Source organism: Enhydra lutris, unplaced genomic scaffold (genome assembly GCF_002288905.1).
Source record: "Enhydra lutris kenyoni isolate GAN:26980312 unplaced genomic scaffold, ASM228890v2 scaffoldscaffold97, whole genome shotgun sequence".
Classification (NCBI taxonomy): Eukaryota; Metazoa; Chordata; class Mammalia; order Carnivora; family Mustelidae; genus Enhydra; species Enhydra lutris.
The window spans coordinates 1,625,262-1,649,988 of NW_019154181.1; the positions used below are offsets into that span (position 1 = coordinate 1,625,262).

The following is a 24,727-nucleotide window of genomic DNA, read 5'->3' on the forward strand; positions in this document are numbered from 1 at the left end:
CAAGAATGTGCTGGACCCCAGGCCCCACGGGCGCCCTCCAGGCAGGACCAGGGGGTGCCTCGCTCACTGAGTGCCCAACCCTGGCTGGCTGTACAGCTTGGGCTGAAAAAAAAAAAAGCCACCTTTTAAAAAGGCCGCAGTGAAAAGCGTAGTCTGTGATGAATTCGTATCTGTTATTTTTGGAGAGCTATTTTACTACTGCATGTTTTTCTGTCCACGCGTGTGAACGCTGAGTCCCACCACCGCGTGAGCTGCGCTCATCCCAGCACGCGCCCCTCGGACACCCGTGTGACCGCAGCTCCTGGGTGGGGCTGCACCGGAGTTTAACCAGAGTCAATGCCAAACAAATAGTCTGAGAAGTGTACTTTTTAAGAAATTAATTTATTTGAGTTCAGATATTTTTGAAATATAAAAATTGGTTGTATTTTTTAAAGCTATTAATTCTTGTAGACATTCTGTGGTTACAAATTTGATTGTGCTTATTATTAAAAATGGTCATCTATGTTTTGCACTTCAGCTTTGTGAAAAATAAAGTTTCTCTGGGAAGGTGACATTTGGTTTCCTGATTATAGGAGGGAGCTGGTTATCCTGCACAGGGCTGGGAACCCCCCCACCCCCGCCATGGCTGGTTCTCACCCCTGATAAGACCTAGCACACCCCCCCACAAAGGGTTGGGGGGGGTGAAGGAAACTGTTTCCACAATGTCCTGAGCTGCTGTGGATAAACTCCCACCATACTGGGCGGCACCTTGTAGAACTCACCAGAAGCTTCAAAATTTCTCTTCTTAGTAGTGACAGCCATCAGTCAGTCCTACTTTGGCAGCCCTCCACATAGTAAGATACCAAGAAGGGGCAGCTCTGAATTTGAGTGGTTGTCTATCGCAGTGTGGGGGAACCCAGTAACTCAGAGAAGGGTGAGTACACCTACTGAGGTCTTTCCAGTCGCCTGCCCTAAACCCAGTCTAAGTATTTCATTTTTCCAGAACTATTTATACAACTGAGAGAAAGGGTCAAATGTAAACGCCTTGATAACGTTGTCCCAAAATTACTAAATTACTAACAATGGGTCTTAAAAACAAATTTTGATTCGTGAATTCGTGAAGGAGGTTAATTTGAGGAAAGCCCAAAAAGAAACCCCCTCAGAGAGCATGGAGAAGTTGATGCAGCTGGGTCCTGCATGGGGCCACTCTTCATCTCATCTCAGAAGGGCACCAGGTTCCTGGGCAGGTGTGGGCGGGCGGGCAGCTCCTCTAGAACTCAGGCAGGCCAGGCAGAGGGAATAGAGACGCGAAGCTCTCCACTTCCTCCCTGAGCGCCCTGATGGCCCGTTGGTGCTTCTCGTCCCCTGCCAGTTTCTCTCTGAACTCCTTCAGGTTGGCCTTGGCCCCAACGTCGTTCTGTATCTGCAGAGTCAGTTCTATTCCTGTGCCGGCAAGAGACAAAACGAGTCCTGTGCGGGCTGGCAGAGAGCCACGATTTTGCCCCCATCTATGCCTCCAGAATCCCTTCGTGTCTATCCCCAGAGCCCAACTACCATGCTAGAACTTTGGCCCAAGAAATATAACACAGGAGAGGTACAGAAGCAAAGAGCAGCGAGGATTCTTACCTGGACAGGTGTTCTGATCATAAGCAATAGAACAGGCTTCTAGAACTGTGCTGTGCTGCAGCTCAGTGGGCCCAAGAACACACCTGAGGCTCAACTATCGATATGTGCCTAGCAGCAGGGGTGTTATAGCCGTAGGTGTGAAGCTAGACCTCAGAAATGATTCTTGTGTGCCCCCTTCCTTGGGCAGGACGAGTGTACCGCGCTCTCAGACTACACGGTTTGTTTTTACTATCTCTTGTCCCCCACACTCTGCCTGGACATGGACTGTCCTTCAGCGGCTGCGTCTCAACTGCTCGGTCCCAATCAGAAACCCCGGACGCAGATCGGAGTGGCCGACTTCCAAACCTTTATCCTCACCTCGGTGAATAAACTGGGCTACTTTCTGGAACTCTTTTTCCAACAGTCCTCTCGATGTCAGGGCTGGAGTCCCCAGACGCAGTCCGCTGGGCCGCAGTGCGCTTTTGTCACCTTCAAGATAAACAGGCTCTGTCCCTGGGCTGTACCTGACTCACCACTGACCGCTGTGCATTTAAGACTCTTAGCCAAAAAAAGTGGCCTATGGATGGCGGCTGTTTCTAGGAAGCAGAGGGCTGCCAGCTGAAATGCCAGAGGCAGGAACAAAGGCACAGGGAGACAGCTGCGCATTCTGGCCACTGTACTGAAATAGGAGGTTGCTTTCCCTGTCTTAGCCCTTGCTCTGCAAAGCAAGGCTAGCATCTGTGTTAGACGCATCACCCACATTCTTACAACCCCGAGACATCCAGCCTGTCCCAGAGGCCCCTGCTTCCCTCACCCAAATGCCTGTGACACCTGCAAGCAGCCCGTCTCAGTCTCTCCCTCTGTTGCCAGGAGGGTTCAAGCTGTGTCGGAAGCAACAGGCTGGGAGACAGCCACGATGTTGCCACAATGTTGCCCCTATGTATGTACCCCCTCCAAAATCCCTTCATGTCTGTCCCCAGAGCCCAATTACCATCAATTAGAATTTTGGCCAAAAGAAATGTATTTGGCCAGAAAGATTCTTACCTGGACAGGTGTTCTTATTACAGGCAATAGAACAGGCTTCTAGAACCTTCTCAGCCCTTCCACCATCTGTGCCTTTGGAACGGAGATCCACGAGGATCAAATGGTTGTCAGAACCACCTGAAAAGCCAAGTCGGACATGCAGGAATAGAGAAACCTGATTCCATGCCAAGTGAAGGAGTCTTCCTAAGAAGCGAGGGTAAGGCTGAAGGAGGCCCAAGGCCCAAGCAGAAGTCAGGAAGGTGAGCACCCCACCATGTGTGCTGGAAGGCTTTAATCCCCTGCCAAACAAAAGATGCCCCAGGGCTGAAGGGTACGGGCTGAGGGGAACCCACAGTGGCTTTCCCAGCCCATTGCTGTGCCCCAGCCCACTGCTGTGCCCCAGCCCACTGCTGTGCCCCAGCACCTGGCATGGGCCAAGGGCCTGACAGCTTGTCTGGGGAGTGACAGCTTATTCAGTGCCAGTGGTAGATCCCACTGGTTCTGACACATCATTTGGGAGTTCCCCATGTGTCCCTGAACTCCATCTACAAGAGCCCCTCAAAGGCAACCTCAGAGTAGCAAGGAGTGGCTGACTTTGGGGAGCAGACAGGAAGTGCCAGGCTCTGCTGGGCTGCCTTGCATTTTATCCCTAATCCTGCCAGGTTGACAATGTTTACACTGTTATCAAAGTGGTACAGATGAGGGGTGCCTGGGTGGCTCAGTCGGTCAAGTGTCTGACTTCAGCTCAGGTCATGACCTCAGGGTCCTGGGATCAAGCCCTACATCGGGCTCCCTGCTCAGCGTCTGCCCCTCTCCCCCATACGCACACTCTATCTCTCTTGCATAAATGAGTAAAATATTTAAAAAATAGAAAAAAATAATAAAAATGAAAATAAAGTAAAAGCTGTAATTCAGAAGGCTCTTGCGAAGTTTCAGTATGGTGCCATCTGTAGCCCCCTGCCCGCACCAGGCACAGAGCAGGTTATCACAAACTCTGGCTTACAAGTCACCATTATCTGCTTCTGCCACTTGCACTGTATCCTCAGAACACAGTGAACTAGGGGTGCAGGCAGGCCTGGGAGCTCAGGAAGGTGGAGATGTCTCTCCTGAGACCCCTGTGAGGCCTTGGGCAGCACCGGGCTGCCACATGCTGTCTGTAGCCAGAGTCTGGTCTAACTCCGCCCAGTGCCAAGTGCGGTTCCCATGCCAGCATCCCTTAAGAGCCGGGTGACCTGCTGAGTCAGACCTGCACTTTTACAGAGCCTGGGGGACTGCGTGCACATCCAAGTTTGACAAAGAGTGACCCAAGGGACCTTGAAGGTCACAGTCCACCTCGAGATTTCCAGGGCTTTCTTACGGACAGAGGAGAAAAGGAAAGAAAGGAAGTGGAGAGAACCAGAGAAGCGTGCGCCCCAGGATTGCTGAGGAGCCAGCGGGCGAGGCTTCAGCATCACCCCAAGGAGCAGGGGCGCCTGCCCGGGGATTCGGTCGGTACCTGTCACCACTTTGTAGCCCAGCTCCATCAGGGTCTGCGCTAGCACCTGGCAGTTGGCCACCACCTGTCGCTGGTAAAGTCTGAACTCCGGAGTCAGAGCCTGCTTCAGGGCCACAGCGACCCCTGGCGGGAGGAGAGGATGCGTCAGGAAGGCAGGACGGGACCAGCCGGCCCAGCTGGAGTCAGAGGACACTCCTTGCTTCCACTCAGGCCACCTTGTCAGTGCCCCACAAATGGTATCTATTTTTAACTCTACAACTACCCGGCTAACCCTGCAGACCTCTCCTTTTCGAGGAGCATGGAAGTTTCGTGCTAATATCATTACCACAGGGAAGCTGTTCTTCTGCAAGATGGATTTTACCATCCTTTTTAAGCTCAGTGTACGGACACGAGAACTCAGCTGCCCCAGATGCTTCTGCTCTGGTGCCAAATTATGCAAATCTCCCGAGTAGAGGTCAGGGGAGAGGTGCCAGCCTGTTCTACGAGGGTGTCCAGACTCCTTCGTCTGGTCCCTTGTTCAATCCCAAGGGCCACTGAAGGGGGCACAAAAGTGAAGGAGAAGGCAAAGTAAGCATTGCCATGTGCGGGTCCCGAAGCCTCTTGTCAGTGTTGGTGGAAATGACTAGAAAAGGCCCAGAGTGGCTGGAGAGCGGGTGATCCCATCACTCAGGGGTTGGAGAAACCACAGACTCAGGGTCTGGAGGCGTAAAGGGGGTACTGGGAAAACACCCTGTGGAAACCCGAAGGAAACCCTCCCGCCCCCTCTCCACGTCCCCTCTCCCCCCTTGAGAAACACCGGGGCTTCTCGATGGAGGCCCTATGTCTTCATCCTGGGCTTCTCTACCAAACCGCTCTGTTCCACAGAAGATGCTGGAATGACTCTGAGATCACCACACATCTCTTAAGCCATTTGTACAGAGAAGGAGCAAGTCACTGGCAGCCTACTGGGTGATCTCAGTCAGCGGTGCTAGGGGCGGGATGTCGGGACAAGGTGACTTGTCCTCTCAGGGTTCGCACACTAACCGCTCACCCCATCTGCTGTGTTGCCTCCCAATTGTTCAATTCCTTTCCTGCTGTTTCCTGACTAGGACCGTACCATGGGTGAGGGTGCTCCCCACCCCCAAGCGCCACCTGAGGCCTCAGGGTTGGCTCTGGGGACGTTTTACCAGCAATGGCGTGGTTGTGGGGACCGCCCTGCAGGCCTGGGAACACAGCGGAGTTGATGAGTGACTCTAGGTTGTACAGAGTCTCTTTGCCCGTCTTGGGATCCACGCTGCGCACTCCTGGATGAAGGAAAACAGCAGAATGGGAACGTCAGCCGGGCTGTCGCCTGTTTCCTCCCCACCAGGACTCCAACTCACACTGGCTGTGGGGCCCTAAGCACAAGCCTGGCCTCTAGTCCTGAGGGCGAGGCCTGGTCCCTCATGCTGTAGAGCCCAGGGGCCCCTTGCTTGCAGAGCAGGGCTGACCAGGGCTGACCACCCTTTCGTAGATGAATCAAAGGATAAAAATTTCCCTGCACCAAGACTGTAACAAAGACTATGCCTCAGGCACATTTCCTCAAAGGCGCATCCAAGATAGCGGTCTTCCCAGATGATGACTTTGAAGAAGAGAAAACTCATTTGTATAATGATATATATTAATTATATAATAACGGCTCTAATGGGGACTGGGAGTCCTTTCTGAAAAAAATGTTAATGCGCTGTAGTAACCAATGTCTCTACAGAGCTTCTTGGGAGCGAGGAACCGCTCGAGGCACTTTACATAAATTAATGAATGAATGCTCCCAGCACTGGTCTGAAGGGACGGGTGCTCTTATTAGGATGCCCGCTCTGGAGGTGTGGAAATGAGGCACAGAGAGGCTGGACGAGCCCAGGATCACACAGCGTGGATGTGTCAGATTCAGGAGTCACTCAGGCTAGCCACACACCAGCGCTTCTTGGGAAGGAACACACTTCCCAGCCAGGTGGGAATGGCTACCTGCCTCAAAACTGTTGACACAACAGAAAAAGGTCCTCAGAGACAACAGCGCACTAAGAAGGCTCTAAGAAGGCTCGTGGGCATGTGGGTGTGTCCAGCCCCGGGGAAGGGGGCCTGACTAGGAGACTGTAGGGGAGAGAGACTCCATGGGGGGGGAGGGGGTGTTTCCTCTGCGAGTGGGCATGCATCCAGTCTCAACACAAGCCGAATGATCTCATCAGAACCTGGCTTTCCCAGGTGTGGGGATCCCAAAATAAAGGGAGTTCTTAGACCTGTGGGCTGCAGGCATTCAACCGAGAATCCTCACTAAAAGAACTACAGTGATAACTGTGGTTTATATATCAGTGTCTTATGGTTTGTTTACTGTGAGTCATCCTCTGCAAAAGGCATGCTCTACCAGCGTTAAGTTTGCCAAAGTAAGGCTGTACCGTGAGGGCTCTCGTAGCCCCTGGCCAGCCATGCACACCCTCCATTCACCTCTTATAGGGAGGACTAGTTGACCCACAGCACAATACCCTTCCTCCTTCCCCAGCACCAGCCACCCAAGGAATGAAGCAAGAGCCATGCTCAGAGCTTGCTTCTAGATCTCCTCTGCAGCCCTGCCATTGCCCCCTCCTGTGTAGCTCCTGCAGGAACCCTTCAAGGGATCCCGGTTTTCCTAGCTTCCCAAACTGAACATGAACCCCAGAGGAGAAAGGCCAACACCAGTACCCCGCCAGTACCTCACCCCCTGGAGCCCACCTCTCCTATAGAAGATCATGCCGGCTCGGCAGCCTCTCAGTGTTTTGTGGGTGGTGGTGGACACCACGTGGCAGTGCTCAAAGGGGGAGGGCACCACACCAGCCGCCACCAGCCCGCTGATGTGCGCCATGTCCGCCATGAGATACGCCCCGTTCTCGTCCGCAATCTTCCTCAGTCGAGCGTAGTCCAGGTTTCGGGAGTAGCAGCTGGTTCCTGAGACAGCAGGGGTGACACAGTCAAGTAAGACCTACCCACGGCCAGCCGAGAGTCGCCGGAAGTGCAGACCTGTAAAGCGGCCTCTGGATAGGCATATCCGACAGCCTGGAAATTTCTCCCTCTAACATCCCTGAGACAGAAATGGAAAACCACCTCTCCAAACATCTTGGTGCCAAAGGCCACCACTCTGACCTGCCTTTTGAGGTCAGGGGCCTCTTCACGGTGGTTGGGACAGCCGCTAATTATTATTACCTCCGCCGATTAGACGGGGGTTAATATTTCTAGATGCGTCTAACAGTGATATTTGTCCTGAAAGAAAAGAATCTACTTAGACCCCAGAAGGCCAGCCCTTCAGACAGGGACTAGCAGTGAGCCAGGGAACATCTCTGCGTCTTCATTTAATAAGAGGCATGAGGGGCGACTGGGTGGCTCAGTCGTTGGGCTCAGGTCATGATCCCAGAGTCCTGGGATTGAGCCCCACATTGGGCTCTCTGCTCAGCGGGAAGCCTGCTTCTCCCTCTCCCACTCTCCCTGCTTGTGTTCCCTCTCTCACGGTGTCTCTCTCTCAAATAAATAAAATCTTTCAAAAAAAGTAAGAGGCATGGGAGCTGCTGACAAAGGCGGATCCTTTACCCCCCACTCATCACCTGCGATAATGAGCTTCGGGTGGAAGAGGCGGGCGTTTTCCTCCAGTTGGTCATAGTTGATGTAGCCAGTGTCTGGATTCACCTGTGGGATGTCACAGAGACCGGGGGGCTCAGGCGGCGTCCTCCGCCACACCGGGCCTGCCCTCCCACTGGAACTCGAGCCAGCTATCAAGGTAAGATGACTTTCTGCACCTGCCCAAAACCTGTTTGCTCCCCTCCACCATGGATGCAGGAAAGCTGTCCCAGGATGAGACTCGAGGGCAAGATGGGGTACCAGTGTGTCTGGCTTGCACAAGTGGTGTGGACAACCAGGCATTGCTCACGGGGGCAGGATGCCCTGAGGGGTCCCCAGAGGAAAAGGGAGCCCCTGGCCTGGGGCTCTACCCAGGAGGACAAGGAACTAAAAAGCCACCACGGAATAAAAGAGGAACGACAAACATGCACCATGCAATGCGGATGCTGAAACGCCGTTACCTTTGGGAAAGAGACAAGCTGCTGCTAACAGCTCTTCTAGTCCAAGTACAGAAAGGCAAGAGAAAGAAAGAAAGACACAAGGATCAGAAGATGTGAAAAGCTGACATTACTCACAGATAGCATGACAGCATGCCCGGAAAATCCAAGCTTCTGGTGGCACGCTATTAGAATTAGTAACTGAATTTAGCAGGGTCCCTGGATGCAGGTCAAAACCCCCAAATCAGTTACATTCATGCATATAAGCAACAAAAAATAGGAAATGAAATGTTAAGAACATTACATTCGTTTCAAAAGCCATGAAATATCGAAGCTATATAAAACCTCCACACATAATTTTTTTTAAAGATTTATTTATTTTAGAGAGAGAGAGTGTGTGTGAGCAGGGGGAAGGGTTGGGAGGGGGGGAAGAGAAGCAGACTCCCCGCTGAGCACGGAGCCCCACCTGGGGCCTGATCTCATAACTCTGAGATCATGACCTAAGCCGAAATCAAGAGTCAGGCGCTTAACCAACTGAGCCACCCAGGCGCCCCCCACACAAAATATTATTCAGAGAAATTAAAAAACACATAAAGCTATAGTGATTAAGGCAGCACACGTTTGTGGAAGGACAAGAACAGAAGAGAGCCCAGAAACAGGACGCCTAGTGACAGAGGGTCATCTAATCGAGGACAACAGTGATGCTGCAGGGAATGGTTGGTCTTCCGGGATGTGGAACTAGGTCCACTGGACGTCCACGTGGAAAAATGTTGTCTGGTGCCCACCTCACCGCCCCCCACAGAATCAATTCCAGACAGGCTGTGGATCCACGTACCTATGAAACATCAAACATTTTTTCCCCTTTTTGGCAACACGTGTCTTAGTAAAATCAGCGTATTGAAGTTGCATTAAAGCATTTGTGCCAAGGGGAAGTAAAAATCAAAGGGAAAGATTTTAGGGGTGTGGGGCATGGGAGGTCTCCAGAGAGGAGGTGGTGGGAGAAGCCTCTGCCCCCGGGGAGCAAGGCTCGGGTCCTGTGGCCACCCTTTCCAGTGAACACGATTACAGAAGCTTGTGTGCAACCAAGACCTCACTGGAAAGGCAGGCAGAAGGACCGGCTGTGGTTCTGTTGCAAAGGGAATGAACTACTTCTTTCCAGTCACCTGCACTTGGCAGAGAACTATTACCTTGAAGAAAATCAACAGCTGACTCGCAGTGAAAAAAACAGACATAATTCTAAAAAAAATTTTAAAGACATAATTACCCACCCCTCAAAATATGTTGCTACTCTCCCTTCCACATTCTGCTTTTTAAACTTAAGGGATTAAAAAATTTTTTTTTTCTCTTTTAGAAAATGCTAAATATTTGACAAAAGAAAACTCTGCTCCAAGGAGAATTCACGGGCATTTGTCAGAAACTGCAGAGGGGCTGGAGTGGTGTAGAGGGATGGGACAAGGGCCTCCCTTCTGTCATTTAGGACCTTCAGAGAGGGGACTACTTGGACACAGGAGAGACAGGGGGACAGAAGATTTGAGGTGCTGTTTCCCCACAGAGATGAAATGCCTAGCTATGTGTGGGACAGTTGTCTGGAGGGTAAGAACCCGCCGAGAGGCAGGGCAGGGAGAGGATGGGCAGGGAGGCAGGTTCAGGGGCAGAGGAGAGGCGTGGCAGCTGCTGCTGGAGGCCAGGCAGGTCTGTGTCTCCTTCCTGCACACGGCCGGTGCCCCTTTGGTGGGTGAACTGTGTCTCCTGCTGCCCAAGCTGGCCAAGCTCCTGCCACTCCGCACCCCTGCAGACCCACCACCACTGAGCCTCCAGCCTGTACCCAAGAGACTCTTGGGAAAAGGGGGGCTGGGTGGCTCAGTGGGTTAAGCATCTGACTCTTGATCTCAGCTCAGGTCTTGATCTCAGGGTCGTGCACTGAAACCCCACTTGGGCTCCGTGCTGGGCGTGGAGCCTACTTTAATTAATAAGGATATTGGGCTAGAGAGTAAGGCTGCCCAAGGCCTCATCTAAGATCAGAAAACAAGTCTGTGATTCCTCTCTGCCACTGTTCTTTCCACAGTGAAAGAAACTGTAGAAACCAGCTTTTGAGGGGAGCCTGAGCGGCTTGGTCGGTTAAGCATCTGCCTCCAGCTCAGGTCATGATCCCAGCATCCTGGGATCGAGCCCCACATTGGGCTCCCTGCTCAGCAGGGAGTCTGCTTCCCCTTCCCCATGTTCTTTTTTTTTTTAAAAAAAAAGGAAAGAAAGAAAGAAACTGGCTTTTCTGTTATACATGCAAAGGCTGAGCACTGTGTCACTACTGTCATGTTTCAAAATCCACCTTCAGGGTCAGAGCTGGCCGACGAGGATACCTGTGGCCAGAAATGCCTGGCTTTCCAGGAAAAGCAGCGAACCGTCACTTGCACACAAAAAGCACACAGGGTACTCAGCACAGGCCACGGGATGCCAAGATTGAAGGAACACTTTCCCTAAAGGAATAGGGACTTTCCCTAAAGGAATAAAATCCCGTGTCTGACCCTCAGCCAAGCTCAAGGAAGCGCTGCGACCTTTGCACGCCGTGGGACCCGTGAACTAGCTGGGGACGGCCCACGGGACAACAAACAGCAGGAGGAAATGGTTTCTGGACACAAGGGAGAGTCACCATGCACAACGGCTTCCCCATAACTGAGTCCATGGGTTACTGCCTTTGCCCCCAACCCCGGCATCAAGTTCACGTATCAGCCCATGCATCGTCCGTACGCTGTTCCAACCCAGCTGTTTGTAATGACGAAGGCCCCACGTGACTATGTGTCAGTTGCAGGCCGGGCCTGTGGCTCACACAGGCTGTGGTTCACTGACAGATCTATGAGGGGTGGTAGGGTCCCAAGCACGGAGGTCAGGCTGCAGCTAAAACCTCCCCGACCCACCTCCCTGGGCTTCTGCTGCCCCCAGTGTGCCCCAAATGCCTGAGGAGTCCCAAGGGCAGGAGGGGACAGACAGCAAAAAGCAGGGACTTCCTGGAGCATCTCAGAACAGGGCCACCTAGAGACCCACTTACCTTATAGGGCATAGACTCAAAAAAGATGGACGTGGCGGAGATTTTCTTCTTGTCTGTCATGAACCCGTGGGTCAGGTGGCCACCGTCGGGCAGGTCCAGGCCCATGATTCGCCCGTGGGGCTCCACTAGGGCGGTGTACACCGCGAAGTTGGCAGGGGAGCCTGGAAGGCGAGGCCAGAGGATGTCCCGGGAGGCCCCGAGCAGGCCCCCAGAGCTTGGCCACTAGGCCGTCAACCAGGAGTGGACAGAACAGGCCTGGCCCCCCACTGTGCAGCCAGCTCCCCAGAGATTCCCCCGCAGCAAACCCCAAGAATACGGGACAGGTGTGTTCAGGAGGGGTGAGTTGGGAGGCGCCAAGGGCGATGGAGAGAGATGCACAGACCCATCTGTGGGTCTCTAAGCCCCATTAGGGGCTTGGCCCATTTTCCGCTTCCGTTTACGGGCTGTCCTTCTTGAGACTGCCCTCCATGAACGCCAGCAGGCAGGGGACGGCCCAGGCCCGTCTGGATGTGGCAGTTACCTGAGTAGGGCTGGACATTGACCCCCCAGCACTTGGGGTCCAGACCGTAGACTTGCAGCGCTCGCTTTTGACAGAGGATCTCCAGCTCGTCGATGAACTCGGTCCCGCCATAATACCTGCGGACAAAGTCGGCTTAGGCCCCTTGTGGCCCTAATCCTCTGTGCTTTGTACAAAGGCCAAAGAAGCTTCATGCTGGGACAGAAGAATGAAAGCTGAGGGGCAGTGAGAACGAGTCCCCCTTGACCCCACGCCACTCATCTTCCATCCGTGCTCAGTCGGCTTCATGACAGAGCGAGTTATCTTCTCGTCTACAAGAAATTTTGACAGAGGCTGCATGGATGAACCCTGAGGACCTTGTCATCATGCTGAGTGACATCAGCCAGTTATAACCGTGCGATCGCCCTTGCATCAGGTTCCAAGAGCAGTCAGAGCCCCAGAGCCAGAATGTGGAATGCAGCTTCCTCGGGGCTGGTGGGGAGGGAGAGGTTCTCCTGTTTTTTGTTTTAACAGTTCTAATAAAATTTTACTTGCTGTTAGTAATTAATATGAAGATTTGTATGTTTTTTTCTCTGATATTAATAATCGTAGTAACTCAATTCAGTAGACTTTTTTTTTTTAAATTTTATTTATTTATTTGACAGACAGAGATCACAAGTAGGCAGAGAAGCAGGCAGAGAGAGAGGCGGAAGCAGGCTCCCTGCTGAGCGGAGAGCCCGATATGGGGCTCGATCCCAGGACCCTGAGATCATGACCTGAGCCGAAGGCAGAGGCTTAAACCACTGAGCCACCCAGGTGCCCCTCAGTAGACATTTTTAACCATGATGCCTTGTGGTCGGAGACAACCTTAAAAATTTTAAATTAGATATATATATACTCTTTTTGGGGCACCTGGGCGGCTCAGTCGGTTGAGCACCCAACTCTTGATTGCTCAGGTCATGATACTGGGGTCATGGGATCGAGCCTCGCATCGGGGTCCCTGTTCAGCAGGGTGTCTGCTTCTCCCTCTCCCTCTGCCCTCCCCACCCCCACCCTGTGCCGGCTCACACTCACTCTCTCTCGCTTTTGGGACGCCTGTGTGGCTCAGTCAGTTAAGCAGCTGCCTTCGGCTCAGGTCATGATCCCAGTGTCCTGGGATCGAGTCCCACATTGGGCTGTTTGCTCTGCAGGGAGCCTGCTTCTCTTTCTGCCTCTACCTGTCACTCTGCCTGCCTGTGCGCTCTCTCTGACAAATAAATAAAATCTTTAAAAAAATAAACAGATAAATAAGTTTTTAAACACACACACACATACACACATACTCTTTTCATCCTAGTAAAGAACACACAGCACAGAATTGACATCTTGACCCTTTCCAAGCATACAGCCCGATCGCATTAAGTACCTCACGCTGCCAAGTATATTCCCACCGTTGTGCAACAGACTTCTAGAACTTTCTCATCCTGCGAAACTGAAACTCTACATCCGCGAGGCAGCAGCTCCCACTGCCTCCCCACAGCTGCTAGCAACCATCGATCTCCACCTCGCAACGGTCTTGATGATTCTAGACAGCTCTCAGTGGCACGAGGCACTATGCAGACTTTGGAGACTGGGTTATTGCACACAGCACAAGGTCTTTGTGGTTCACCTTCGATGTAGCACGTGATGGGAACTCTTTCTGTTTTAAGGCCGAAGGGCGGTCGGTTATATGGATCGATCACGTTTTGCTTATCCGTTCATCCACCCACAGACTCGTGGGCCACTCCCAGCTCTTGCTGTTGTGAATAATGCAGCCACGACAGAGTGTGGGAACTGGGAGAGGGATGGAGGGATCTGAGGGTCCCTTCCAGCGTTACATTCTCTGCTTTGTCACCAAAGAAAGGTATGGTGTCCTCCGAGCTTGAAGGAGAGCTGCCCATGACTGAGGAAGGGTGATGGACTTTCAGGAAGGTCAGGGCTGCCAGGGGACTTAGCAATTAGCCATTTTCCAGGGAAGCAAACACAGGACGGGGATTCACAGTCACGGTGAGACCCCAGTGCCCCTGCCTGCCTTTCCCCAGACCCCTGCAGAGGCGGCAGGGAGCTCTGGGAAGACCATGCATGGCACAGACCTGGATCTAGAGGATGCAATCCTGGTTCTGCTCTTTATCGAAGGACTTGGAGCTGCCTCCTTCACCTGCCAAGTCCGATCCTTATCTGGAAAGGGGGTGAGAGGGCTGACTTTGCAGTCAGGCTGTGGGATACTCGAACATGACTGTGGTCACGCTCAGCCTGATGTCTAGACCACAGCACTGACTTTCACTCTCCATTTGAAGGCCACTGTCATCTCTCCCATCGCCAACAAAGACAGAAGCGTTTTCGATGAAATGATGAGATGGGGTCAGTCAGATTAGGGTTAGAATTAGTGCCAATGCCCCAGGCTAAGGACCCAGGTTCACGAGTCCGCCCCCACTTCACACACCAGCCACAAGTCCTGGGCCCCCGAGGCGACCCACACCACTGTCCCCCTTGGCCACAAATTTAGGGATGCCCACAAACCTTCTCTCAGGCTCATTCATTTCACCAGAACAACTCACAAAACTCAGGAAAGAAGTCACTGAATGTCAGTGCGTCTTGGCTTCCTCATCTGTACCATGTGGGAAAACAGCCCCCGCTTGGGCCTCTCCCGAGATCCCATGAGCTACGGTTGTGAAAACACCAGGGGAACCCTCGAAGGCACAGAGGAGAAGGTAGTTATTTAGGGCAGGAAAAAGACTGTGTCTTCAACCTGATTCTCAGCCCTTCTCCCAAGAGCTTCAGGGGCATCTTGGAGTCGAGTGGTAGGCAGCGGGTCGAGGGGGACCCTTCTTTTCCCGTGGCCTTTGGGACACAAATATGCAAATCTGCAAAAACCATACATCAGATTCTGTGATCGCCATCTTTGCTGATGACTGTAAAAAACCAAAAATGACTAGAACTTCTTGTGGCTCTCAGGGGGAAGAACTGACCAAATCGAACGTTTCTAACACAGCCACGACGGAGTCCGGTGTCGCTTCCAGGTCACCCCTGACAGAAACTCCATGACTCACAGAGCCACAGCCACCTTCCATGACGCCCCTCACAGCGCTGACCTTTCTCTAGAGCCTCAACAACGGCCCAGCAGCTCCAAACTCCTTAGGGACTGGCCTGTTATTCTAGAAAGCCCCACAAAGGGACTGCTAAAGACGATGAGGACAGCTGCTCCAAGAACACAGGCGCTGCCATGTGCTGGGAACTGCAAAGGAGTTACAACAGGAGCGGAACAGGAATCCCCTTGTTCTGTAGGCTCGAGACTGACTCGGTAGCTACCATCACTGTATGAGAAGCAGGCCTGTGATGGCACTCACATACCTCTGGCCTGGGTACCCCTCAGAGTACTTGTTATTTAAGCAAGAGCCTAGGGCCTCCAAAACTGCCCGGCTGGCGAAATTCTCTGAGGCGATCAGCTCCAGTCCGACCCTCTGCCGGTTACTTTCTTTCTTGATGATGTCGTAAACCTGATGAGAGAAAAGGGAAGGTAAGCGGTGAACGTCTGGCCGATTCAGGTTAGCGTTTTGCTCTGATCCAAGCCATAACCGGGGGCACCTGGGTGGCTCAGTGGGTTAAGCCTCTGCCTTCTGCTCAGGTCATGATCTCAGGGTCCTGGGATGGAGACCCGCATCAGGCTCTTGGCTCAGTGGGGAGCCTGCTTCCCTCTTCCCCTCTGCCTGCCTCTCTGCCTACTTGTGATCTGTCAAATAAATAAGTAAAATCTTTTTTTTTTTTTTAAAGCCATAACCTAGTAAAGAGATGGGACACTAGGACAGATTCATATTTTGCCTACAGAAGCCAACAAACCCAAACAACCCAGCTGAGAAGACTCCCACAGCACTTAGAGAAGAGACGAAATCTTCCTTGGATTTTAGCACTTAGGGAGGAATTCACAGAAGACAATGAATTAAGGGAAACAAAATGACTGAAGAGAAAATGCTCCTTCAAATAAGCATCCCACTGAATTTTCATTTTGTACCCTCTTGTTATTTTCATCCCTACGTTTCACCAAGTTTCTCCCTCCCTGAAGTTTATTCCTCGTTCTTCATCCTTAAGATAAAAGTAGCTTTGGTAAACCCACAGAGGCAGGAAGTAGGCCAGCAGTGGCTGTGGGTTGGGGAGTTTGGGGGGGGGCAGTACAGGGGTGACTGCTTATGGGTTTTGGTTTCTCTTTGCGGGGGGATAAAAATGTTCTAAAATTGACTGCAGGGGCACCTGGGTGGCTCAATCGGTTAAGCATTTGCCTTCAGGTCATGATCCCGGGGTCCAGGGATCGAGTCCTGCGTCGGGCTCCCTGCTCAGTAGGGCGTCTGCTTCTCTTCTCCCTCTCCTCCTGCTTGTGTTCTCTCAATTAAATAAATAAATAAATAAAATCTTTAAAAAAAAAAAGTAAAATTGATTGTGAACATATGAGAACCACCGACATACACACTTTAAGTGGGTGACATACATGCTAAGTGAATGATCTCTCACCTCTAAAGCTGTTATAAAAACACATGAATAAGGGGTGCCTGGGTGGCTCAGTGAGGTAAAGCCTTGCCTTTGGCTCGGGTCATGATCCCAGGGTCCTGGGATCGAGTCCCGCATCAGGCTCTCTGCTCAGTGGGGAGACTGCTTCCTCCTCTCTCTCTGCCTGCCTCTCTGCCTACTTGTGATCTCTGTCCATCAAATAAATAAATAAAATCTTTAAAACAAAACAAAACAAGAACAAAAACAAACCACACAAATTAAAAGATGCTTCTCGGTGTCTAGATACCTGAACTGGAAGGAAAGGGTCAGATCTCAGTGGCCCCTCCAGTGCTCTGCACTCTGTGGAAACCCAGAAATATGCCTATTCCCCACAGCGGGCTTTTAAAGATTTTTAAATTCTTATTTATTTTAGAGAGTGTGTGTGAGCGACCAGGTCAAGGAGCAGAGGGAGATGAAGACAGAATCCGAAGCAGACTCCATGTTCGGTGCAGAGCCGGACTCAGGGATCCATCCCATGACACTGAGATCATGACCTGAGCCAAGAATGGGACACTTAACCCGCTGAGCCACCCAGGCGTCTTCCCACAGAGGACTTTTGGCCACTTTGTCAGCCACGGCCCCTACACGCAGCGTTCTTACACTACCCCCAAGGCTGTCCTCAGTGGGGTTTACTTAGGAGTAGACCAGGAGATGTAAGTAAGACTCCCGGCGCCTCACCTCAGTGTCGCCGTCTTTCAGCGGCTGTGCTAGCATTTTATTATGCGAGGACCACAGGTCAGCATCCTTGTGAGTCCCGTTGACTTCCGCCATCGTCGCGCTGGTTCAAAGTTGCCTGAAAATGGAAACACTCCCAGCATTAAATTTAGTTAAAGCTGCCGGTTCTCCCGAGTTACTGAAGGACTGACGCGTTTTATGGCCTTTCCCTCACACGGTCAACAGGATGGCCTTCTATTGCACAACCATTGCGTGGAACTTCTGGTTCCTTCTGGAAGTGTGGAGGTCAGCTGGGGATCCCGTAAGTAGCGAGAACTCCCCGCCCTCCCTCTGAGGCCTTCCCCAGCCTACAGAGCCCGGTACCCCTCTTCCCAACTCTATCTTTCCTGGTTTTGGGGCAGCTCCCCACCTAAACCAGGGGCCTTGAAGGCAAGAACTCAGTGTTACTTTTTTTAAAATCCCACACAGAACGCCAGCATGGCCATATATATTTGCCAAATGGCTGAACAAACGAATTGCTGATTTCAGTGTTATTCTTCCCATTTTTCTTTTTTTTTTTTTAAGATTTTATTTACTTATTCGACAGACAGAGATCACAAGTAGGCAGAGAGGCAGGCAGAGAGAGAGGAGGAAGCGGGCTCCCCGCTGAGCAGAGAGCCCGATGCGGGGCTTGATCCCAGGACCCCAAGATCATGACCTGAGCCGAAGGGAGAGGCTTTAATCCACTGAGCCACCCAGGCCCCCGCCCCCATTTTTCAAGTAATGAAAATGAGGCTCAGGAAAGAAAAAATCTCTCAGCCCAGGCCTGCACAGCAGCTCGGCCATGAAGGATGGGCTCAAAACCCCCAAACACACATTCTGAGTGCCCCCCAGACTTCCTACTGTAGGAGCTATGAGTGAAGGCACGCACTGTTGCTTAAATAGACACCTTCCGGTAAAAACCGCAGCTCAGACTGACACGTCTTTTTCATCAGAAAACGGCATCCCATGGGGTGCCTTTGGCTCAGGTCATGACCCCAGCATCCTGGGATCGAGCCCCGCATCAGGCTCCCTGCTCTGTGGAGAGCCTGCTTCTCCCTCTCCCTCTGCCTGCCGTTCTGCCTACTTGTGCTCTCTCTGTGTCAAATAAATAAATAAAATCTTAAAAAAAAAAAAAAGAAAAGAAAATGCCATCCTGTTAAAAGAGCTGAGAGGAAAATGCAAGCTTCTGTACCCTAGGTTCCTGCAGAGGACGACAATTTGTGGGCAGTGGCACACCCACCGGTGTGAAAGTTTAAATACTGACAGGAACCAACCTCCTTTAACCAGTAGTTGGCAGCTTTTCAGGGCTTTTCCCTGTCAGTTTGCTAAGCTGTCATTTCAGGACACTCATTCGCTGGCTATTTACTGAGAACCTTCCTGGAGGCAGTCACAGGGTTGGTACTGGGCACACGGTGGTGACCAAAACACGCAGGAGCCCTGCCTGGCAGCGAGCCAAACAGGTGACTTAACACAGTGAGCTAAAATGAGGAGAGCGGCATGGGGGACGAGAACGGAGTACTAGCATGAGCAGGGATCACTGTGGACAGCCGGGTCGGGGGCCCTAGTGGAGGAGACGAACCCAGGGAACATCTAGGCTGAGAAAGAGCCAATCAGGAGGCGAGAGCCCATTGCCCAAGAGTACTGTGAATTAATAAGAAATATACATTGGTCTCTCCTCCTAAAACCCTTGCGATTTCCTGGGGGATAAGAGTGCGTTTTGTTCTACTTAGGTGACTCTGGGTAGGCTCCTGGCAGGTCCACAGAGACGGAGCCAGGATCAGAAGCTTGGAATTTTCCATCCAGACTCCCCATTCTTCAAAGAGAGGAGAGGTCCTAGAAACGGAGTTAATGACTGATCAAGTGCAGGGCAGGAAGCCTCCCTAAGAATCCCCGAAGCATGGGGTCTGGAGGGCTTCCCCGTACCCAGAGGGTGGCGCACCCCAACTCTAGAGGGACAGAAACTGTCACACGTGGGACTGTCCCACCCCTCACCCTAAGTATGTCTTTATCTGGTTGTTTATCTGTATCCTTCCTTTAAGCTGTTTTTTTACTATATGATGAACTGGTAAAGGTAAGCAAATGTTTCCTCGAGTTCTATGGGCTGTCTTAGCAATGACTGAATCCAAGGAAGGGGGGGGCTCACGGGAACCTCCAATTTGTAGCCAAGTCCTATAGAAGCTGCAGGTAATGGGGAGACCTCCTACTTGTGGTTGGTGTCTGAAATGGGGGGCTGTCTTGTGGGACTGAGCCTTTAATCTGTGGGGTCCGTGTTAACTCCAACTAGTACCAGAACTGAACTGTGGGACCCCCAGCCAGTGTCCCAGAATTGCTGACATGCAGCAACAGGAGTAACACTCGTACACTCACTTGCTAGACAAACATACACACTAAATAAAACAGCCCAACAGTCAGTCCCAAGTCACAAGTCCCTTAACCTCCCTAGAGCTCCAAAGAAGGAACTACCAGTAATCGTTAACTGGGAAATTCCTCCCTGGGGCTTTCAAAACAGCCCTGATTTTAAGTCGAGTGCAGAGGGTTAGGAACAAGCCCCCGTCGGGAAGCACTTTGGCTTCCTTGTAACACATGCTTCTGCAGCAACATCTGGCCTAACTTGCCAAGGGCGGGCAGGCAGGCATCCTGGGAAGTGACCGGCCACGTGCCACGTTGCTGTCCCAGGGAGAGAGATGGGGAAAATGGTTTTGGCACTCTGCCACCACTTTTCTCTGTTCTCCGTGCTGATCCCTGCACTCAAGGATGGCCAGGACAACCCAAGGCTCTCTGCATCTGCCCACACACATGCCCTCCACAGGTGGTAAACCGCCCCCCCACCCCCAAAAAAGCACAAGAGCCAAAACAGGCATTCTGGTTCTAGAATCTCAAAGACCAAGCTTCTTCTAAATATGGATTACTCGAAGAGGATTTGAAGGTGACAAGCAACACAAAGAAGATATTGCTCAAACGCCAGATAACCAAAGTCCACTTGGAGCCCTCCTCCAAGGCAGGTCAGATCTACAATCATTCTGGGAAAGGCAATCCCTGGCACCTTGCTCAGGACAAGGAACAAAGTCCCCACCTGCAACTCCCTGCTCACTGGCTTCCCTTGGGCAGAACGCACTTGAACTACAGCTCTGGTTGCACATCTTTTTCTTAGGGGAGATGCTAATTCTGAGTCAGTTACCTCTGAAACCCTGGGGGAGAGCGGCAGGCCGGACATGACATCCCCTCCCTCACCTAGGGGGAGGACTTTTCTCCCTCAGGATCAGGCCTCCTTCCCCAATACAGGGCACTTAGTCCACACCCTTCTTAAGACCACACGATATTTTTTTGTCTTTGTTTTTAGATTGTATTTATTTATTTCAGGCAGGGCGGAGGCAGAAGCTGGCTCACTGCAGAGCAGGGAGCCCAATGCGGGAGTCTCCCAGGCACCCCGAACCCATCCCTTTCTTGAGTCCAGATGAAGCTTTTTGTTTTCATCGTGAAAAAAAAATTTTTTTTAAGATTTTTATTTATTTATTAATTTAACAGAGATCACAAGCAGGCAGAGAGGCAGGCAGAGGGGGCGGGGGGTGGGGGGAGCAGGCTTCCTGCTGAGCAGAGAGCCCGGGGCTCGAGGCTCGATCCCAGGACCCTGAAATCATGACCTGAGCCAAAGGCAGAGGCTTGACCCACTCAGCCACCCAGGCGCCCCAATCGTGAAGTTTTAATTCTTTATCCAAATAGAGAGTTCAGGGCGCCAGAGTGGCACAGTTGGTTACACGTCTGCCTTCGGCTCTGGCCATGATCCCAGAGTCCTGGGATCCAGCTCCGCGTCGGGCTCCCGGAGCTCAGGGGGAAGCCTGCTTCTCCCTCTCCCTCTGCTTGTTCTCTGTCTCAAATAAATAAATGAAATCTTAAAACAAAACAAAAAAACACAACAGAGTTCAAGATTCTGTTAAGTCAATTATACCTACTACAGATAAAATCTATTGTCTACTAGGTCAATTAGATCTACTCTGTCCTGGGGCAATCTGAATTACAGTAAGAAGGACAAAGACCTGGGATGTAAATAGCTAATCTATGGGTCAACTTGACCAGATTTACTGGTAACCTGGGAACTGATGAAACAAGAAAGAGATCCTCACCCTGTGTAACCTATTAAAACGCAGAGGAAAAGCATCCTTTTTAGCGAATATATTTAGGCAAGAAATACTTCACATCTTCTCTTGAGATTTGGAGTTTGGCTGAAAAATAACATACCTTGAACTTTGTCCTCATTTGTTTTTGAACTCTGATAAAAGACACATACCATTTACCATTTTAACCATTTTTAAATTAAAAATCATATTTAATTTTTTTTCTATTTCACCCATTCACATCTGCTCTGGCAACAACCAGTTTGTTCTGTATTTAAGAGTCTAATTTTTTTTTTTCTTTGCTTGTTCGTTTTGTTTCTTAAATTCCACATATAAGTGTAATCACTATAGCATTTGTCATTCTCTGCCATTCTGACCATTTTTAGGTGCAATTCAGTGGCATTAAACCATCACCACCACCCGTCCCCCAAAACTTTCTCCTCGCTCCAAACTGCAATTCTGGGCACCTATTAAACACCACTCCATTCCCTTCTCTCCAAGCTGGTGGTAATACCTGTCCTACTGACTATGAATTTGACCATGTAAATGGAATCACACAACAGTCACCCTTTTGTGTCCGGCTTATTTCATGCAGAGTCAGGTCTTCAGAGTTCATCCATGTGGTAGCACATGCCAGATCTCCCTCTGTCTGGATTTAAGTCAGGATAACATCCCACTGTCTGCAGACACCACACAGTACTTTCTTTAGCCATTTTTCCATTACTGATATTAGGCTGCTTCCACCTTTTGGTCACTGTCAATGATGCAACCATGAACTTGAACAGATACCAAGTCCCTGCTTTCAATCCTTCTGCATATAGACCTAAAGAGGAATTGCTGGACCATACAGTAATTCTGTATTTCGTTCAAAACAAGCTTTTGATAGTTAAGAGATCCACTTTACTACTAGTATTAGCCTACAGTGACTTCATTCATTCCTGCAACACATATTTACTGAGCAACTCCTATGTCCCAGGCACTGAACAAGGAACTAAGAATACATGGGTCAAAAAGACAGAGGCCTTGCTTTTGTGAGGTGCAGACTAATAAAAAAGTAAACAACAAATATACAAGATAGGGCTCCTGGGTGGCTCAGAGGATTAAGCCTCTGCCTTCGGCTCAGGTCATGATCTCTGACCTGGATCCTAGGATCCTAGGAGCCTAGGATGGAGCCCCGCATAGGGCTCTCTGCTCAGCAGGGAGCCTGCTTCCCCCCTCTCTCTGCCTGTCTCTCTGCCTACTTGTGACCTCTCTTTCTGTCAAATAAATAAATAAAATCTGAAAAAAAAAAAAGAAAGAAAGAAAGAAATACACAAGATAATCTAAGGTGGTGGCGACTGCCATGAGGCCAGTAAACGGGGGAAGGGCCTCTTTAGGCCAGGCCATGAAAGGTGTCTGAGCTAAGATCTGAATTGGGAAAGATCCAAGCTTCTGAGATCTAGGGTAAGAGCAAACACACCTTATCCTCCTAAATCATCCCTCACCCTATCACCTTTAACGCAAAGGCCCTAAAATGGTTAGAAGTTTGACTTGCTGAGGGCCAGAAATCAGGCCCATGTGGCTGAAGCTTGGGGAACAAAGCAGAGACACAAAAGATGATACTCAGAAGCAGTGAGAGCCAGGATGGGAGAACATTCTTCCCTTTGACCTTGCATAATTCTTAAGTTTCAAACTGTGTTCTAGAAATCTTGGTCTTAAGCCATTTCTTAAGCCATCTGTGAAATCTGAAACTAACAACTAGAGAAACATAACTGGGGGAGATCAAGGCTCCCTGTGCCAAAAAGCAGGTGGGGGACACCTCTCCAGCTGGACCCCTCCAATCCTCCATGTCCCAACAGTGAAGACCACACCCTAGGAAACTCCTAAAGCCAGCCTGATGGGTTCAAATCCCACTCTCCACTTCCTAACGTGCAACCCCCCAGTTACACCTGTTTCTCAGTCCCCTCATGTAAAATCCCGGAGTGAAGATTGTTCAGAGTGGTCAGGGAGAGTTAAAAGCCACCGGACATACACGAGCACTCAAAACAGCGCCAGGCACACAAGGCACACAGTAAGTACCCCACTATCAGCTACTACAAAAGAAACGGAGGGACCTTACAGCCATCTTTGTTACCACTCAGGCATCTGGGCTGAGCACCCCGGGGAGGACACAGCCCACTGCAGCCGTGACTATCATTATAGTGCTGGATATTTCTGTTGCGGAAATTGTCACTCATGCGTGGCATGATATTCACCTCAACCCCACGGAAACAGACCTGTAAAGTGAATTTACTTGCTAAGGTCATCAGCCTCCCCACGGCCCCCAATCTTCCCTGGGCCTTTGTCACACAAGTGGAACCAGCCAGTAGTCTCCTGAGGGAACGATCCTGCTGAATGCCACCTGTGTGTCCCATGCGCAGATTTTGTGTTGCCCGATTTACAGAGGAGGAAACTGAGTCAGAGCGTTAAGTGGTCTAAGGTCCTACAACGGAGTCAGAATCTGAACTCCCGTTTATTTTTAGTTCCAAAGCCCGTTCCCATGACCCTGCGCTGAATTAAAGCACTGACTGCCCACCTCCAGGGCGTGTTCCCTCAAGTAAGAAATTTAAAATATGATTCCCTAAGAACATGAACTGGCGTTTCCAGTCTGGCAGCTGCCTCCCTAAAGACACATGTGTGCTGGCCTCAGCGGATCAAGGGTCACTTGACTTCCAGGACCTCGAAGCACAAGGCACGAGGCCAAGAACCCCACAGTGCAACGTTTGTCTCCTAGCACGGGGCCGGGGGTGGGGGTGGTGGGGGGTGGTGGTGACAGATTGCAGACAACAGGCGCAGCTGCTCCCCGGCAGGAAGCTGTTCGCACTCCCAAAAGCAGCGCGACCATATACGCAAGGCAAGAGCGCGCATGCTTGGAGAGCTTCCGTTGGATTCCCGGCTCTGCCATTTTGCTCTCTGCAGTGTCGCGCCTAAATCGGCTCCTCTCGTCGAGCCTCACCTTCCTCATCTGTAAAATGGGCTACGTGATAGCATTCCACCTGCAGCTCGGTTGAGGGCATTCTGTAGCCCCGTGAAGGGCGCACTTGAACTGAAAATGCTCTGCGAGAAAAGAGCTCAGTGGGGAGCGGCTACCTGATCAGCTGTTAAGCCTCCGCATCTATGTCAAAGGCTGAGCCCACCACCCCTACCACACCGACCCGTGACCAGGCACCGGGCATCCGGGCTCGCCGCCCTCCCGCCCCTCACCTTTTCCGGCTTCTCAGAGCTGCGGGGGCGGCGCGGCGGCAAGGCGCACAAAGAGAGCGCACACCCCGAGAGCGCCGGGGACACCAAGGTCCTGGCACCCGAAGCTGCCCACCTACCGGAACAGGGTCCCGCACACCAGCCCAGCGACCCTGAGGCCCCACGCTGCTGCCGCCGCGGCCAGAGTCCGAGACCCACCGGCCTGCGCTCGACTAGGTGCCCACCACGTGACACTTGCCCTGCGAGTCCGGAACCCAGAACTTGGCGCGCCCGGGGTTCGCGCACCACTCGGTGCCGGGCGCTCGCGGCCCGGTCCCGCCCCCGGAGGTGCCCAATCAGAGCGGCAGCCCCGCCCCCAAGGCGCAGGCGCTACTGGTTGCAGCGGAGCGGTGGGCGGGGCTGCCCCTCCCCGCCCGCGCGAGGTCGCACAGTGCAGCTGCTTACTTAGTCCTGGCTTCCGCTAGGGGA

At 51.6% G+C, this 24,727-nt stretch overlaps 1 protein-coding gene across 3 annotated transcripts; it reads right to left on the minus strand.

The window, feature by feature from the left end:
- Window positions 1-100: 100 nt before the first annotated feature.
- On the minus strand, window positions 101-24,517 carry LOC111139266 (serine hydroxymethyltransferase 1). 3 transcript variants are annotated; one of them, XM_022491500.1, is made up of 12 exons: window positions 24,379-24,517; window positions 16,911-17,025; window positions 15,045-15,190; window positions 11,700-11,815; window positions 11,180-11,340; window positions 7,687-7,768; window positions 6,824-7,036; window positions 5,269-5,385; window positions 4,103-4,225; window positions 2,629-2,745; window positions 1,963-2,073; window positions 101-1,422 (listed from the first exon to the last, which is right to left on the minus strand). In XM_022491500.1, exons 2-12 carry the CDS (start codon window positions 17,001-17,003, stop codon window positions 1,250-1,252), a joined length of 1,452 nt encoding a protein of 483 aa, XP_022347208.1. In that variant the 5' UTR covers window positions 17,004-17,025; window positions 24,379-24,517; the 3' UTR covers window positions 101-1,249. The 3 variants fall into 3 exon arrangements, with proteins under 3 accessions (XP_022347208.1, XP_022347209.1, XP_022347210.1); XM_022491501.1 differs by lacking the exon at window positions 24,379-24,517 and adding an exon at window positions 24,263-24,292; XM_022491502.1 differs by lacking the exon at window positions 24,379-24,517 and having other exon boundaries at window positions 16,911-17,102.
- Between the last annotated feature and the right edge of the window lie 210 nt (window positions 24,518-24,727).

What these genes read in the sequence shown, in the direction of transcription:
- LOC111139266 (XM_022491500.1), bottom strand. Translation starts at nt 17,003, where the DNA reads ATGGCGGAAGTCAACGGGACTCACAAGGATGCTGACCTGTGGTCCTCG. An exon ending in GAGGGGTACCCAGGCCAGAG is followed by an intron (nt 11,816 to 15,044) that starts GTATGTGAGTGC and finishes CTTTGTCCGCAG; the next exon opens with GTATTATGGCGGGACCGAGT. An exon ending in GGGCTACAAAGTGGTGACAG is followed by an intron (nt 2,746 to 4,102) that starts GTACCGACCGAA and finishes TTGGCTTTTCAG; the next exon opens with GTGGTTCTGACAACCATTTG.